General features: G+C 30.1%; 1 protein-coding gene across 2 annotated transcripts in view; it reads left to right on the forward strand.

The window, feature by feature from the left end:
- Positions 1 to 16,842, forward strand: part of LOC145249647 (putative ATP-dependent RNA helicase DHX34) — a 150,681-nt gene that overhangs the window by 26,454 nt on the left and 107,385 nt on the right. For both annotated transcript variants that reach the window (XM_080111412.1, XM_080111413.1), the window contains exons 4-8: positions 815 to 903; positions 4,287 to 4,424; positions 9,381 to 9,515; positions 11,329 to 11,383; positions 14,195 to 14,262. In XM_080111412.1, the coding sequence (XP_079967538.1) occupies positions 815 to 903; positions 4,287 to 4,424; positions 9,381 to 9,515; positions 11,329 to 11,383; positions 14,195 to 14,262 (485 nt within the window). The remainder of the gene's footprint in view (positions 1 to 814; positions 904 to 4,286; positions 4,425 to 9,380; positions 9,516 to 11,328; positions 11,384 to 14,194; positions 14,263 to 16,842) is intronic.

Below are 16,842 nucleotides of genomic sequence, written 5' to 3' on the forward strand. Positions count from 1 at the left end.
AATGAATTATTTGACAAGAGTGTTGGAGACCCACCACTGTGCACTGGGAAGAAGCTTCACATGCCTCCCCACAACGACTTAGTTCACAATACTTTATAGTTTACATTGTACTGTAGAGAACTTGCTGTTGATTTTATAAAACTATTTTTATATAATTGCTTGAATTAAAATTTAAAAAGAAAAAGTCAAGTATCATGGTTCAATTCTGCTCCAAACAGAAACATTCATTTCGAACATGCCTCTATCATATCAAAAAATGTACTGTTGATTTTATATTACTGGCCTTTCTGCTTGTGTGGTAATAAAACTTCTCAAATGCACTTGTGATGTTAGGTTGTATAAAGTGTTAACTTTAGGCAAAATCACCTGTTCCTTTTTTAATCAAACTTTTAGATTATTGATACTTATTGATACAAAATCTATTTAAGAACACTATCAGGCACATAAAGTATATCTGTGTGAAATTTTAAAAAATCGGCCCAGCCATTTAAAAGTAAATGAGCTCACACACATGCACACACAAAGTTCCTTTTATATAATAGTAGAGATAAAAGGAAGATTCTTTAAATAGTGACATCATTAAAAACAAGTTTTAAAGTATGATTATAAAAGATATTTTTAAATCTAAATTTTAATGAAATCTCAAATATTTTGGTTTAGATTTATTTTAATTTTTTTATCTTTCTAACATTTCTTTTCAAGCAAAAACAATCATTTACTTTGATTTTTTTGTTATATTTTCTATTTTAGATAAAATTTGGTTTATTTAATTATTGAATCTATTTCTTATATAAATTTATATTTTTCTTTTTAGAAGATCCAAGAAGAAAACCTTCTGATGACTTAATCAAAGAATTTAAAAACATTTTTCTTCATTACTTGGACTTTTGCCAAAAACAAAATGTAAGTAAAAACAAATCTATTTAAACTTTATAAAAACAAATTAAATGAAGCTTTGATAATATGGATCTGCTAATTGCATGTGAGAATATTTCAAAATAAAAAAAATACCTTTTTGTGTTATTATGTAGGGTACAAACCAAAGCATGGTGAATATATACAATCACGAAGAAGACAACAGTCTGAATCATATAATATTAATGTCTTCCTAATATGTTTAGATTACAAATTATAATTTATGAAATTGATTTTGAATCAGAAGAGAAATTTGGAAGATGTTTAGTCAGCTTGTTTCAAATAAAGAAAAGGTCATTCATTTGACTCAGTAAAATGTTCTTTGATTGGCAGAACTAACATAAAAAATATGGCTCCTTCTTTGCTCGGACAGAACATTCTCAAAATATAAACGCAGCATTGGTTTGAGAATGTAAATATGCACAAAATACCTACACACCACTACCACTACCACTACTCCAAAACGGGCATCCCCTAAAAAAATTCTTTTACGGGCACCAATATTTAATTTTTGAGTGATTATCAAGACTTTAATGGTGCTATATTTGTTTTGTTTTTTTTTGCATTTTTTATTCCCGTTGACAATTTAATTTTATATTCTTGACCGATTACCTAGGTTTCAAAGCTATGACTTTTCATGTCAACACTTTCTTTTTAGAACTGATTAAACACTTTAAAATAAGTTAAAACACAAAAATATTATGCAGGTAGGTTTTAACATACATTTTATTGGCTGAGGAAACACTTATTTGTTATTTGTTTTCTTACCACTTTTACTTTCTGTGGAGTATTTTATTATGTAGCTACTTTTAGAAAAAATGCATACAGTATACCGATAAGAAAAACAATGGCCAACTTGAAAGATGCTGTCATCGGTAGAAGGCATCTACGTCTGCTTTCGCTCAATCTAAAGAGTTAATAAATGCTTTCTTTAGAATCAGTCAATACCTACGCTATTTTTCAGGAATGGCAGTGGCCACCAACAACAACTGTAGTTTAATTTTTTTTTTTGAGAGGGTCCCTTAATGATTCTGTTTTGGATCTGTCATGCTTCCACCAGGCAATGCTGGTTAAGGGGTCCTGCTAGTAAATATATATTTTTTAATTTTCTGATTTTTCAATGAGGGTTCAGTTTGTGTCGTTTTAAATTGATCCTTCAGTTATCTATAAAATAAGAGAAATCAAGAAAATCCCCTTCTATTTGTAAAAGTTTTAGTGATTTTAAGGAAACTGGGAATGAGATGTGATTAGTTTGGACCACTATTACTGATATCCACCAAACAACCGAAGATGATTAATAGCCATCTTATCATTAGAGGAGGTATGGCAGTGATTAAAGCAGGAAAAGCCTGTTAGTGAGTAAAACAACAGCAGCTAGTCTCAAAATTATTGAACACACGCTTCTGTGGTGGGGAAATTCCCATTCATCATCCACAAAAAGGATACAGTTGACACCAAAAACTATCAGCCAATCAGCTTCCTTCCTGTGATATATAGAATATTTGCACAGATTTTATTACAATGGATGTTGCAGAAACTGAACCATCATTAACCATAATTGCTCATTAAAGGAAGTTGATGAATGTTTGTGTATAAAAATAAAATGTTATATTTTTATTGTTCATGTTGTGATGAATAGATGAAGGTCGATGAGGTTTTGAGTGTGCGAACAGGAATTGACAGGAGTTTAAACCTTTGGTTGATCTCTAATTAATCACTCAATTCCAAATCAAGAATTGGACTAGTTAAATAATTTTTGGGAAAACCAATATATCCTTAAACTGCTATATCTCTATCAAGGGGCGTGCAAGATCTAGCTGAAATTTTGCATCTGCAATGATTTATATCTCTACGGATTATGTGGCAAATTACAGCTCTGAACTAATTGTGGTTTCTGTTTTACAGGTGTTTGAACTGAATCAGGTGTGAAATGGAGCCTGTTGAATGTCGAGCAGTCATCCAGTTTTTGCATTTGAAAGGATGCACACCACAGGAGACTTTTGATGAAATGAAAGCAACTTATGGTGATAATGCCCTATTATATGACCTTGTAAAATGCTGGCATCGTGAATTCAAACATGGCCGGAAGTCTGTGGAAACAGCTCCAAGACCTGGTTGCTCCCCTTTTGCCATTGATGAGGCGTCTGTCCGTCAAGTTGAAGCTGCCATTTTGGAAGATCAGCGCATTACTATTCGCCAAATAGCCCAAGATGTCAAGATTAGTACAGGGTCTGTGGAAACTATCATTCATGACCATTTGCATATGCATAAGGTGTCTGCCAGATGGATTCCCAGGTTGCTCACACCATTCCAGAAGCGAGAACGCGTCGAGTGCTCGAGGATGAATTTGGAGATGTACCAAGAAGATGAGTCAAAGTTTTTCAAAAGACTGATTACACAGGATGAAACCTGGGTCCATCACTATGATCCAGAGACCAAAGCCCAGTCAATGCAGTGGAAGCACTTGGACTCACCACCTCCAAAGAAAGCAAGGCTGCAGCCCTCCGCTGGCAAGGTCATGCTCACAGTCTTCTGGGACCAGGACAGAGTAGTGATTACAGATTTCCTGGAAAAGGGTACTACAATTACAGGAGTCTATTATGCTTCACTTTTGAGGAAATTAAGGGAAGCTATCGAAACCAAGGAGGCGGGGCAAGATCAGCAAAGGTACCCTCCTCCTGCAGAACAATGCTCCGGTCCACAACTCGCATGTCGCCAGATCAGAAGCACGGGCGTATGGTTATGAAATCCCACCCATCCTCCCTACTCTCCTCACCTTGCACCCTCTAACTTTCACCTTTTCCCAGCCATGAAGTTGTTTTTGAAAGGAAAGCGTTTCCTAGATGATGCAGCCTTGATTTCTGAAGTCACGTCGTGATTGGTTGAGGACCAACCTGGGTTGTTCTACAAAAACAGTCTCCAGAGCTGCATCAAACAATGGGAGAAATGCATAACTCTGGGTGGTTCCTATGTAGAGAAAGACTAATAACTGTGCCAAGTTTCATTGCTCTACTGCTATGGGAAGTGGATCAGGAGCATTACTTATTGCACGTCCTCGTACAGCTCGATGTAACCACAATATTTCTGGTATGTAAATATGGAGGGATTACTTCATCCATCTACTGGAACTTGAGTGACGAAGACTGGCATATAACTGATGTGTTTGGAGGATGCCTGGTCAAGAGCTGCTCCTTCTCAAGTGATATTATTTTGCTTGAGAATATTTGGTTTAGTAATAAATATAAAGACCATTTTTTTCTAATTCAGTTATAACTTCTTTCCTTCATTCTGATTAATTTTTTGGATGTTGATTTTTAAATATCGAAACTTTAATTTAATGATAATTTTTTTGTTTTTTTTTTTCCTTTTAGTTTAATAAGTTGAAAAAACTGAAAACTGATCAAAAGAATCTTCCCATATCACAATACAAAGAGATGATTATTGATTATGTAAGAACTCATCAAGTGATTCTTATTGCTGGTGATACAGGATGTGGTAAGTCAACTCAGGTAAGTTCAGAATCTATAATATATTTTTACCAGTCTCGTTTCATTTTCAAATTTCCAAAATTTTATTTGGTAATGGTGGTGGGGAGTAGAAATCGCCATGGAGAGTACTGTCCACACAAGGAAAGATTTTTATTATATTTTTTAGATGGGGTGGGGGTAAGGTCATTTTTATTTCTCACTGTTTTTAGGTAGGAGATTCAAATCTGCCTTTTTTTTGCTATCATTTATAATTTAATGGAGGGGGGATCACAAGGGAGAGGTGTGGCAACTGCAACTCTGCCTCCTAAAATTTTGGAAAAACGAAAATCGGGTTGACTTGTTTTCGAAATCTAGGCCGGATTGACTTTTTTTTTTACTTGTAAACAACTGCTTATTTTTACTTGTAAACAACTACTTTTTTTTACTTGTAAACAACTACTTTTTTTTACTTGTAAACAACTACTTATTTTTACTTGTAAACAACTACTTATTTTCACTTGTAAACAACTACTTTTTTTACTTGTAAACAACTACTTATTTTCACTTGTAAACAACTACTTTTTTACTTGTAAACAATTGGCAACAATTTAAATGTGATATTCATTCAAAACCGACTCGAATAAAACTAAAAATAAACTTTTTAATTGTAAGTCTTCATTTGGTCTTCCAAATTCCTTATCATTTAAAAGTAAACAAAAACAAAACTTAACTGTTATTCTATTGTTTAGTTATTTATAAGGAAGGTTCTGATAATTAATAAGTACCTATTTTTTCTATTATTATTGTTTGTTTTATATAAAAATATCAATCCAAATTTTGGTTTAAGTAGTTTTATTAAAAAATTTTGTAAATATATAAAGGCACTCCCCATAAAAAATCAATCTTAGTCGTGAATAAATAATATAGCTCATTATTGTTATTATTATTTATTCATTTATTTTTTTTTTAATAAAAATATCAATCCAAAGATTAATTAAGGTTGTGTAAATATATAAAAAACACACTTTTGGTCACAAAAATCTGCTTGAATGTGCCAAGGTGAAGGTTAAATCAGTATCGACCGAAATCTGTCCTTTTCTTAGTGAAGTCAGTTTGGGTCCTTATTCCATATTTCATCCAAGACATTCAAAATCTTCCTGTTTTTTTTTTTCAAAAAGGATTCCTTTATATTTTATCATTTGTTTACTTAAACTCTAATGACGATTTTTCATTTATTTACCTCTTAATATTATTTATTTATCTCTTTTAACCTATGTCTAGCATTTTAATTGACTAAAATATTTTTATTTTGTTTTTCTTTTGATATGACCAAACCAATGAAGTCTCCTGCACTGCACACATCTTTCTATGCTGTTCACATTTAGTCTATTGTTAACCAAGCTTATACTTACTTTTGTTAAGCCTAATTTTCTTCTTTAACTCTTACCATTACAGAATCTTTTAAATGTTTATGAAATGCTCACAAAATTTATGTTTCCTTTCATGGGCTATTTAATTTATTATTAAAACACAATCGGTTGACTTCCATGTAGACAAAGGAAAAACACACAAATGCATTCAAGGTTTAAAGTTAAAAAAAAAATAGCTTTAAATGAGAATGTTCAAATTAAAGGTAATGAAAGAAGGAAAAAGAAGTGAAATAAAGAGAAATGTTTATAAATGCATTTCTGCACACATTTTCTTATACTGTCCAGACTTAATCTTCTGAGCTAATCAAAATCAAGCCTGCCTTGAGGCCTCACATTACACATCCATTGTATCATTGTTATATATCATTTCTAATTTTTCTAAGGTAAACTTTTATGAGCAATTTAATAATGTAAATTGATTGTCAATAATTTATGATCAAATCTACTGTATTAATGGACTGTTTGATCATTAAGAATAATGGAATATAGATATTTTAAACTTTTGCAATTTTAACTCTTCAAAATGAATTTCTATACTAGATCTTTTATTTTCATATTTAATCTTTATATTAACATTCGGTATAAACTGAGATTGATGAAATATAAATATGTATTTTTTCTGCTCTAAGACATTGCAACAAAAGGATATAGACAATAAAAGTGATTGCTTCCTTGTTTCTAAATTGTAATACACTGATAGAAACAAATATGGATGCATCAAATATTTTTTATGTAGTCATGTGTGACTTTTCACATAAATTTGATGATGTGCATGAAAGTTTCAAAATTATATTTTAGAAAGTTTTCTTTGTGGCCCAAAAATTCAATTATGTAAGTCCATTTTCATTAAATTTGATGCATAGCAGTCTTAACTCTTGCACTTTTTAAAGGATCCAAATATGTTAAAAAATCTGCCTATCATTGTGAACATAAAAGAAGTGTTATTAACATCTGAACAGTTTGCTTTTTAATCTTTGATTTTCAGAATTATAATCAGGTAAGTACAATTATTATTGTTTTATATATTCTCCGCACACACTCTTTTTATATATGTATTATTCCTTCTGTTTAGATTTTTCTATGCTTTGTTTTTTTGTATGCTCACATGTAAATAAATAAAATATTTTAAATTGTAACTCAAGTTGTTGTTTTTTGTTTCATTGCTTGCTCTCTCTATTTGAAGGAATGTTAAGAACATATCCTACTTTTTTCTTTTAATTTTATTTTTTGAATCTAGTGATTCATACTTTATATTTGCAGATGCTTATGATTGAATATTTGTAATAGTGTGTACACAGTGGTGTGCAATCATAAAGTTGAAATTTTCTTTCAAAGTGATTAAGTGATTAGAGTGCAAGATGAGAAGTGCATGCAGTGTACTCTTACAAGTTATATCCAAATCAATTAGACCAACTAATGTTCTTTAAGGTTTCATTATCATGTTGCGTTACCTCTTCTCCAGGAGAAGGAGGGGATAATGTTTTGTATATCATGATCATATAATCTGCAAATCCACACATCATAAACAGTATAATTAAATCATATCTTGTATCTTCAACGTTCAACCACAGTGGTCCTCCAACTCTGAAAACTCTTCATTCAAGATTCTCTCTTTGGAGGTGTACTCTCACTCTGGAATGAAATTAGTACAACAGCACAAATAAAAGAACTAGATCCCAAATTTGGAGATGGGCCATTTTATTAGGCTGTTGATATTAACTATTTCTGATGGTGGGAAGAAGTATTGAAGTTACAGATTTCTTTCTATGATTTATTCTTTAATCATTTCTTGTCAAGTCTTGCCACTTCAAGGTTCCAACCCTGAGTCTTTGCTGTTCATACCAATCTAATCTCATTTGGCTTAATTTTCTGTAGTTTGTGTTCTCATTTGGGACAATGATTCTGATAAATCCGTCACACTTTTATAACCTTTTTATATGCTAGACTGTATATTATACACTGCTACCCTTTCATTTTTATTTTGCATATTTTTTTAATGATGTTGTTTATTTTTATTCACTTTTGAAAATAGATTTTTGAAAATTAAATTTAATTGCCACAGTGTTGTTTGTTCATTAAATAAATTAATTGAACAAAAACATTATAAAACTATAGCTAATTTTATTAAGGTACTGTATTTTTAATCTCTATAAAATGTCAATAAATTCCAAAATATTCAATATGAACTTTAAAATAAAAATTGATGTTTTAGTCGAGCGTTTAAATTTCTTTTCAAATTTTTTTTTCAACCATTAACAAAAGATTAAAATTGCTGCCTTGTTAAAAAAGAAACCGAAATGCATTCTGATGGGTTTAATTTTGTAATAAAATTATTTTTTAGATATATGTTTTTAAAGTTTATTTTAGTATTTTGCACTATTTTATTTTTGATTTTAATAATTAATAGTAAATGTTAAACTGTAAGTCATACATTCACAAACACATGAGCAAGTGGCAACAGTTTTATTTTTATAAAGATGACACATTGCTCAGACTTTTTTGTTGATTTTTTTGTTTTTTTTCATTTAGTGAATTAGTATATTGTATAAAAAAGAATTCAAGAAAAATTTCATTTGATAAAAAAAAAAAAAATGTAGCTTAAAATGTTATAAAATTTAGAAAAAATGCGTCTTTACAGTAAAGTATTGTGTCATATTCCACAAAATTCTAAAAATTAACCAAAAGTGATTTAAGGAAAATTACATCATATGAAACAAACAATCGTCATGTTCATGATTCTCAACATCTCACACAGGGACCAGATTACAAATAAGAAAGTGAAGAACATTCAAACAAGCAGTTGGGCCAAATGACAATCTCCTAATCACTGAAAAAGTGAAAAATGTAGTGATACAGTTATGTTCCATGATCATCATCCTATAAGAATCTATACAGGCAGAAAGAAGGAGGAGTACACAAAGAAAGAGATGAGATGACAACATCTAAGAACAAATTGGGTTTGAATAACACATTCAAGAAGGCAGAAAATCGAGAGGGCTGATTGTCAAATCATTTTTTATATCCATACAGTCATTCGAAACCTTAAGGACAGATTATGAAATGACATTAACAAGCATTTGATGGCTTCGTGTCTGCAAGCAATAAATTTTATTTCAAGGATAATATTAAACATTTTCTTGTAGAAATCATTATGGTGGCTCAAAACTACTAAACGGTTAAAATCTTGACCAACCAAATGACTACATTGTATCTTTCTTTCTCTTTCTTTTAAATTGGGTAATTTTTTTTATATAGATACTTCTTTTGGTTGCTGTGAGATTATTTTTGGTTATTTTGTTTTCTGTTTGTTGCCCCCACCCCTAACTTGTTTGACAAAAAAATTTTGTTATTTAATCTGAGACAAAATTAAATTAAAAAAAAATGGGAAACATTTTTACAAGCATATGATGAAGAGTTTCTATTCTGAATCAATGACTTCATCCTCTTTTCCATATGGAAAACATAAATGAGGAATTTTGTATGTTTCCATGTTTTCTTTTGATAAATCTATTTTATTTGCTAATTATACATGTAAATTCTTAAAATGTTCTATTTTCATGTCTTGTAGTTGCCACAATATCTGTTAGAAGCTGGTTTCAAGAATATTGCTTGTACCCAACCACGCAGGATTGCATGTATTTCACTATCTAAACGAGTTAGTTTTGAAACACTCAATGAATTTGGCTCAGAAGTCGCTTATCAGGTAAATAAGAACAATAAAAATTTTGATTTAACCAAATGGCAGATTTGGAATCAGCATCTTCGATCAGATGTTCTTATTAATGTCAGAAGTTCATGAACCTTTTTTAAAAATCATTATTCTAAATTAACGGTACATAAAATTAACATTAGGAATAAATGTTCTGGCATTTTTAGCATACTCTTTTAACCAACAAACAGCATATTGTTTATAAAAATAAACATCAAATACAATGAGAAAACATTTATCTTTTTTTTAATTAAAAATGGATGAAAAATAGCTGTTAAATGTTCAGTAATATATTTTTACTTTAATAAGAATGTTTTGTTTTTATGTGTATGTTGTCAAACTATTTTAGAGCTATATGCAACAAGGTAAAAAATCTCTATGCTAAGTAATCAATATGAATCGCTCTCCCAACAGCACGTTTCTGCCTTCTTATTTTCCAATCGACCACACCTGGCCTCTCACCACCAATGTCACACCGCACAATCTGAACGTCAGCAATACAAAATTTTTTTCAAGAGAAGATGTTCACGACTCGTTTCTTTCTGCTTCCCCAGGGAATTTTTCCCAGCTTTTATATCCTCCTATCTAGAAAAAAAAAAGGAAGAGACAGGGAAAAAAAAATAGCTTCTCCCATCATGCCCTGCCTTCTCAAGATGTCCTTCGTGTATATAAATGAGCTAGCCATCCTTTCCTTCTTCTTTCCCAAAGAGCGATGCAGATACGCCCGGTACGTTTTTTTGTTGTTTTTTTTCTAACCATATACCCCACAGGTTATAAAAAATATTTTCATTTGATCAATGGCTGTGTGGCTAAAGTATTTGCCTTCAGTTTCATCATGAGTTAAACAATTTTGTTTTCTGCTTTAGCATTCCAGTTATTTACTCATAAATTTGAATAATTTTTAAAAAATAAAAAATGGATTAAAAGAATTTAATAGTTGTTAATAGTTGTTCCTAATTTATAATCTTTTCATAAAATTAAAGAAAAATTGATAAATCTAACATAAACAGGTAATTATAAAATAACTGTGTTTGTGTTCCTTGCGACAAAATAACACCTACCCGAAATCGTACATTACTGCTCTCTCCACCTCTCCAATTTTTTAAATTCATAGTTTAAAAGAAAAAAGGTCCAAGCAAATAATGAAAAGACTTATGGCCAATGTCTGGTAGGTACAGCTAATAAATAAAGAATTGTTGCATGGAATGAGTTATATAAAAAAAATTCCAAGACAAAAAAGCAAATTTGCAATCCTAGGCTAGATAACTAGTACCTTGAGTAGGGATGTACGATGGAATAATATTACTACCAGTAATTCTTATAAACAAGCATTTGCGTCATTCAGTAAATTGATTTAATAAATAACAGTGATTTTTTATTAAAGATATCTTATATTATTTATCCTCCATCAGTGTTGAGGAGTTTGTAAGTACCTGCTGATTGACACTTCATAGTGATGTTATCATTTTTATTCAATAAACACTGTGAAGACTACAAAGGAAGAAATAGATAACATTAAAAAAGACAAAAGAATGCTTTTCAATAGAAAAATAGGCACAAGGAGAACTGAAAAGGGAGAGGTACATATTTTTGCAGCTGTAAGGTTAGTAAAAATAATTTATAGCATAAAAGTTAAAATAAATATATTGATTATTGTGATATTGAATCTAGTCTAAACTTAATTTTTTGTTATAATCATTATTTTAGAAATATTTTGAGTTAAACAGAGATAAATCAGAGATATCTTTATTCATTTTTGTAAACGAAAATTTTGAATTGTTTTTAATTATTTGTTTTTTCATTCCAGATAAGATTTGCAAAAACCAAGACAAGAAATACGCGTATTCTCTTTTTAACAGAAGGTAGGATTTTGAAAATAAAAAATGGGCAAATGTTTTAATTAATTTATCTTTTTGTGGAGATGAAACATTATTATTGTAAGAGTTAACAACTAATTTCTAATAGAAATAAAAATACATAACTGATATTAGTTAAACCCTGTAAGAATTAAAATGAATTAATATTGAAATGACACATGTGATCAAATTAAACTCATGAAACTTTATGCACCTGTATAAACATCATTTGAAAAGAGTGGATCATTAACATAAAAACATAAAAAGAAGTTATGCTTATTTAAGTCTAACAATATAAGATATTTAGGTCCATTGTAAGTGCATATGTGCATGTAGGAAATTAGCAGCTGAAAAAAGTGGATATGCAAATTAGGAAGTGTGTGCAAAAAGAAGGAAAAAAGGAGAGAAAAATACAGAACATGCTTGAGAGAAAAAAAATCGATGTCAAAGAAAATGGATGTGTAAAGTCGAGGACGAGAATGGGCTGGTATGCAGTCAGAGAAAGGAGAAACGCGTGCCAGGCTAAAATGGACACGTAGCAGTGAGAGATTTTTTAAGTGGTCTTGAGACAGGAAAGTAACGTGTAATAAAAACTTTTGTTAAAAAGGAAAAAATTCTGACCCAGATTTTTATTTTGTGCGTCTTCTTTGTATGTAACGACAATGTTACACAAGAACTGTGAGACCAGGATCGGAAAGTGGGATTGAGAAGTCAGCACCTCTGAGGAAGGGCACTGACCTGCAAAAAGTGCCTGGACACCCCGTTGGCATTCCTTGGTAAGGGCGCCTCAGGCGATTAGCAATAAACTAACCCCTTATGAAACAGAGAAGGCAAAGGGTGGACCTCCTAGAACTGCTCAGAACCAGCATTAATAATAATGAAGATAATAGTTTGTTCTCCAGAACTGCTAGACTTTGGAACTCTCTTCCGGGTTCCTGCTTTCTCAACTGTACTGACATGCAGAAGTTTAAGTGTAATGTAAACAGGCGTCTTGCTACTCAACTCCCTGCAACTTATGTCCTCGATAGTGGCCCATTACATCAAAGTGGCACTGTGCCTTGCTTGGGGTGAAAATGGAATAAAAAAATTAAAAATGACACTGCAATCAACAGGGACCAGGTCATTTGGGGGCCAAAGATAAAAAATCCCTAGCCAGCTAATTCTAACGATATAAGAATCTTTTGAAATACCATATACATAGTAATCTCCAAACTCCCTCAAACAAATCTTGATATTGATCATCTGCATATTTATTTTTCATAAAATATTCTGTAATGTACGTATCTAATTTGTATTGCTAAATTTTCTTCGATATATGTATTCATTTTATCAATAGTATTATTAATATAATTATAAACAAAATTAATTAAAAATAAAGATATAAAAATAAGATAGCTAACAGATAATGCCCTTTTTTCTTTTTTTTTTTTTTTTAGAATTTCATTTTCAGGGGAGATAATTTATATGAAATCTGGAATTAATAAAATGTTAAATGTCACTGAGATATGTAGAACATACACTGCACTTTTAATAATTTATTTGCAAAAAATATTAAAAAAATTTAGATTTTGAACATTTTATACTATGCTTTGATCTTTGCCAAAAGGTTAAGGAACTATAAAAAATATTTTTGTAACTAGACATTTTTATGTTTCTAAATTTTTTAAATGAGGGTTGGTTGTTGGTTATTCGTATTATAATTGGATTCTTCAGACTACTGTTCTTATTTTAAGTGTTATTTTCACGTTTTGGTCGATGTAATCTCCAACCTTCTTTGGGTGTATCTTATTGAACTTGGGAATGTTTCTGTCGAACTCTGGAATTTGAATGAAATTTCAAACAGAACCCTTTATTTATTTACCAAAGGTAGCATGCTCTTGTTTCGTCAGCTATAACTGGATAGAGGTCCTAAGCAATTTGCAATTGTATTTCGGTCATTCACACTTTCAAAAATACTAAAATATAATCTCTATTATGCCCATAACTTTTTAAGGCATTTTTGGATGTATTTTCTTGGTTTCATTTGCTTTTGTCTTGTTTTTACTATCTCTAGCGAATTAGTTTATTATTTTTATTTTTAAAAAAAACTTAACAATTATGTCCTTTTTATGAAATTTGTCATCCCTGATTCAATTGCATTTTTTTATTTTTACTTTATATATTTCTTTCATCTCCAGTGTTTGCAATTTCAGCTTGTCTTTTCTTTTTTGTTTCAAATTTAAAACAAATGTCCACTAATTTCTCACACATTATTTTCTGAGTTCTTGTAGATCCATTCACACGAAAGTTGAATCAGAAATAAACAGTATTTACATGACCATTGCAAGTTCTCAAAAAAAAGAAAAGGCTCTTGTCCAAAATTGAATCTAATTAAAAAGCAAAAATTCAGAAAAATCTTTGATTTACATACCCTCCATGGAATTAAAATATTATATTCCAAAAATCACGGAAATTGATCAATTTTGTTTTTTGTTTTTCGTTTTTTATTACTAAGAAAATCAAATTTTGTGAGGATTGTGTGTCTCTGTCCGCATTATTTAATAAAGAAAGATAACTCAATTTGAACTACTGAGACAGAAATAGAGATCAAAATCAGCCTTGTAATGCCTAGAAATTACTGTTAATTGCTAAAAATCGTAAAAAAATGATTTTCTATATAAAAAAAACTACTCGATCAATTTATATGGTTTTTGGAATATGATATTTTCATTCTGTGACAAGTACATACATCATAAAGATTTTTCTTCACTTTTTGTTTTTTTAACCAAAGAAAAACAAATTGTTTGATAACAAAGTGATATATTTTTTTTGATGCAGGGTTGTTGCTTAGACAATTGTCGGATGATATCTATCTTCATCAATATGATGTTATTGTTTTAGATGAGGTAAGTGATCCTTTCTTTGCTCTGGTTTATCATTTCATCAAAATAGCCAATCTTTAATACTTTATACAACATATATAATTTTATTTAGTCTTTCAGAATTTCTTTTGCCTCGTATCTCATAAGTAAGCAAATTTAAACAAAATATTTAAATTAACTAGATTAACTACTTAGGAAGATATACAAACAAAGAAGGCAGTATGGACTATGAATTACAGTACAGAACAGATAAGGTTTTAGCAGCAATTTAACCAGCATCTGCAAGATCTGGAAATAAATGAAAAACTTATTCTGAAATCTAAATTAAGATTTTATAACAGCAACGTCTTGTCCATACTGTTATATGAAACTTTGAATCTCAAAATCAGCCAAGAAAAGAAATTAAATGCATTTGATTCCAAGCACCTTAGAAGGATTCTTGAGATCAAATGGAGAGATCAAACGACAAACCAAGAAGTCAGAGATGACACTAACCAGCAGATAATCTGCAAATAAAGTCTAGACTGGTTAGGACATATCCTAAGATTGGTCCCAGAGAGAATTGCCAACCAAGTGCTCTAATGGATTCTCGATGGAAAAAGATGAAACTAAAAATTAACAAGATGTCAAAGTTCCAAAGTATAAGTCATCTAAATTAATGACATGTGCAAACACACTGTCTATAACACTATTTGATGGAAGTTAATTGTGTGTTCTCTTCTCTCTATATTAGTAAAATTATGAGACAATTTCATGTATGTGTGTTTTTTTCTCACATTGGTTTTTCATAATTAGTTATTGAATTATTTTTTATTTACTATGAATGGAGTATTTATTGAAAATTAAAACCACAATGTAAAGGACATTTTTAAAATCCTATTTAAAAAAAATAATTTAATTCTGAAATTAAATCTACCAGAAAATTTTGGTTTCTTAAACAAGTCAGGTATTTTAATCTTTTGTTAATATTAGAAAAAAAAAAATTAATTTTCCTGAAAATGATTATTCCACCCATGAAAACTGATCATTTGATAAGTTTTTCTTCTTGACTTTTATGCTTAAGAGTTTTACTCCTTGACTTATGCTTAACAATCCGTGTATAGATGAAAGGAAGAATGTTTGGAATACATTTTCTCAAATCATTGTGTTTATACTTTCAGAATTTATATGCTTAGAAAATCCTAGCTGATTTTTTAGCTCATTTAAAAAAACAAATTGGTTTTGGTTTTTATTTTCATAGTTTCTTTTTTCTACAAAACTTATTCAGCATTGAATCATTTTACTTTCATTTTTGTTGCCATTTTTTCTTTTTAATCATATAAATACAATTGAATTTTTTTAATCTCTTAAATTTATAAAAAAAAAAATAGCATGGCATTGAAAAAGAAAAAATAGCAGAACATTGAAAAAATAAATGAATATTTTTAAAAAATGTGTCGTTTAATACTTCTCTCTTTCAATGATGTTACTTTTTAAACAAACATCCCCTTCGAACTACGTCCCTCTTTAATTGCAAATACTTAAATATAATAGACAAAGAAAAAGAAATCATCAGCTAACAATTCAACCTAGTTTGGGTATTGTTTATCAAACATTTTTCCAATATCTTAACATTTTGCTTAGTAATAAAGTTGCAAAATTGATTCAAAGACTTTAACATCAAAGCCAATAGATTTTTATTGACAATGTGTAAATCTTGTTCATTAACGCATACAGTGTATCACAAAAGTGAGTACACCCCTCACATTTTTTCAAATATTTAAGTATATCTCTTCATGGGACAACGCTGAAAAAATCATTTTTTGACACAATGAAAAGTAGTCTGTCTGCAGCATATATAACAGAGTTAATTTATTTTCCCTTCAAAATAACTCAAAATATAGCCATTAAAAGTTAAATCCCTGACAACAAAAGTGAGCACACCCCTTACGAAAAGTTGTCAATATTAGCATACATGTCAACTCTAAATATTTTGTGTGGCCACCATTATTATCCAAAACTGTCTTTACTCTCCCTGGCATCGAGTTTACCAGAGTTTCACATGTAGCCACTGGAATGCTCTTCCACTCTTCAATTACAATATTGTGGAGCTGGCAGATGTTTGAGACTTTGCGCACCTCCACCTTCTGCTTGAGGATGCCCCAAAGATGTTCTATTGACAACTTTTCATTAGGAGTGTAATCACTTTTGTTGCCAGGGATTTAGCTTTTAATGGCTATATTTTAAGTTATTTTGAGGGGAAAATAAATTAAATCTGTTATATATGCTGCAGACAGACTACTTTTCATTGTGTCAAAAAAATCATTTTTTCAGTGTTGTCCCATGAAGAGATATACTTAAATATTTGAAGAAATGCAAGAGGTGTACTCACTTTTGTGATGCACTGTAGATGACTAAGAATAACTTTTATATTGTTAAATATTTAAAGAATATATGTTCATTTCTGAAATCAGTAATTTAGCGAACAACCTAATATTTTAAGGAAAATTTTAACATTAATAATTATCAAAAGTATATTATTAAAATGCTACACTTTATATGGATATGGAAAAGAGATCTATATTTCTCACAAAATTATTATTATGCTTTGAATTATTAAGTTTA

Source organism: Euprymna scolopes, chromosome 28, assembly GCF_053919585.1.
Source record: "Euprymna scolopes isolate OS-2025 chromosome 28, ASM5391958v1, whole genome shotgun sequence".
Taxonomy (NCBI): Eukaryota; Metazoa; Mollusca; class Cephalopoda; order Sepiida; family Sepiolidae; genus Euprymna; species Euprymna scolopes.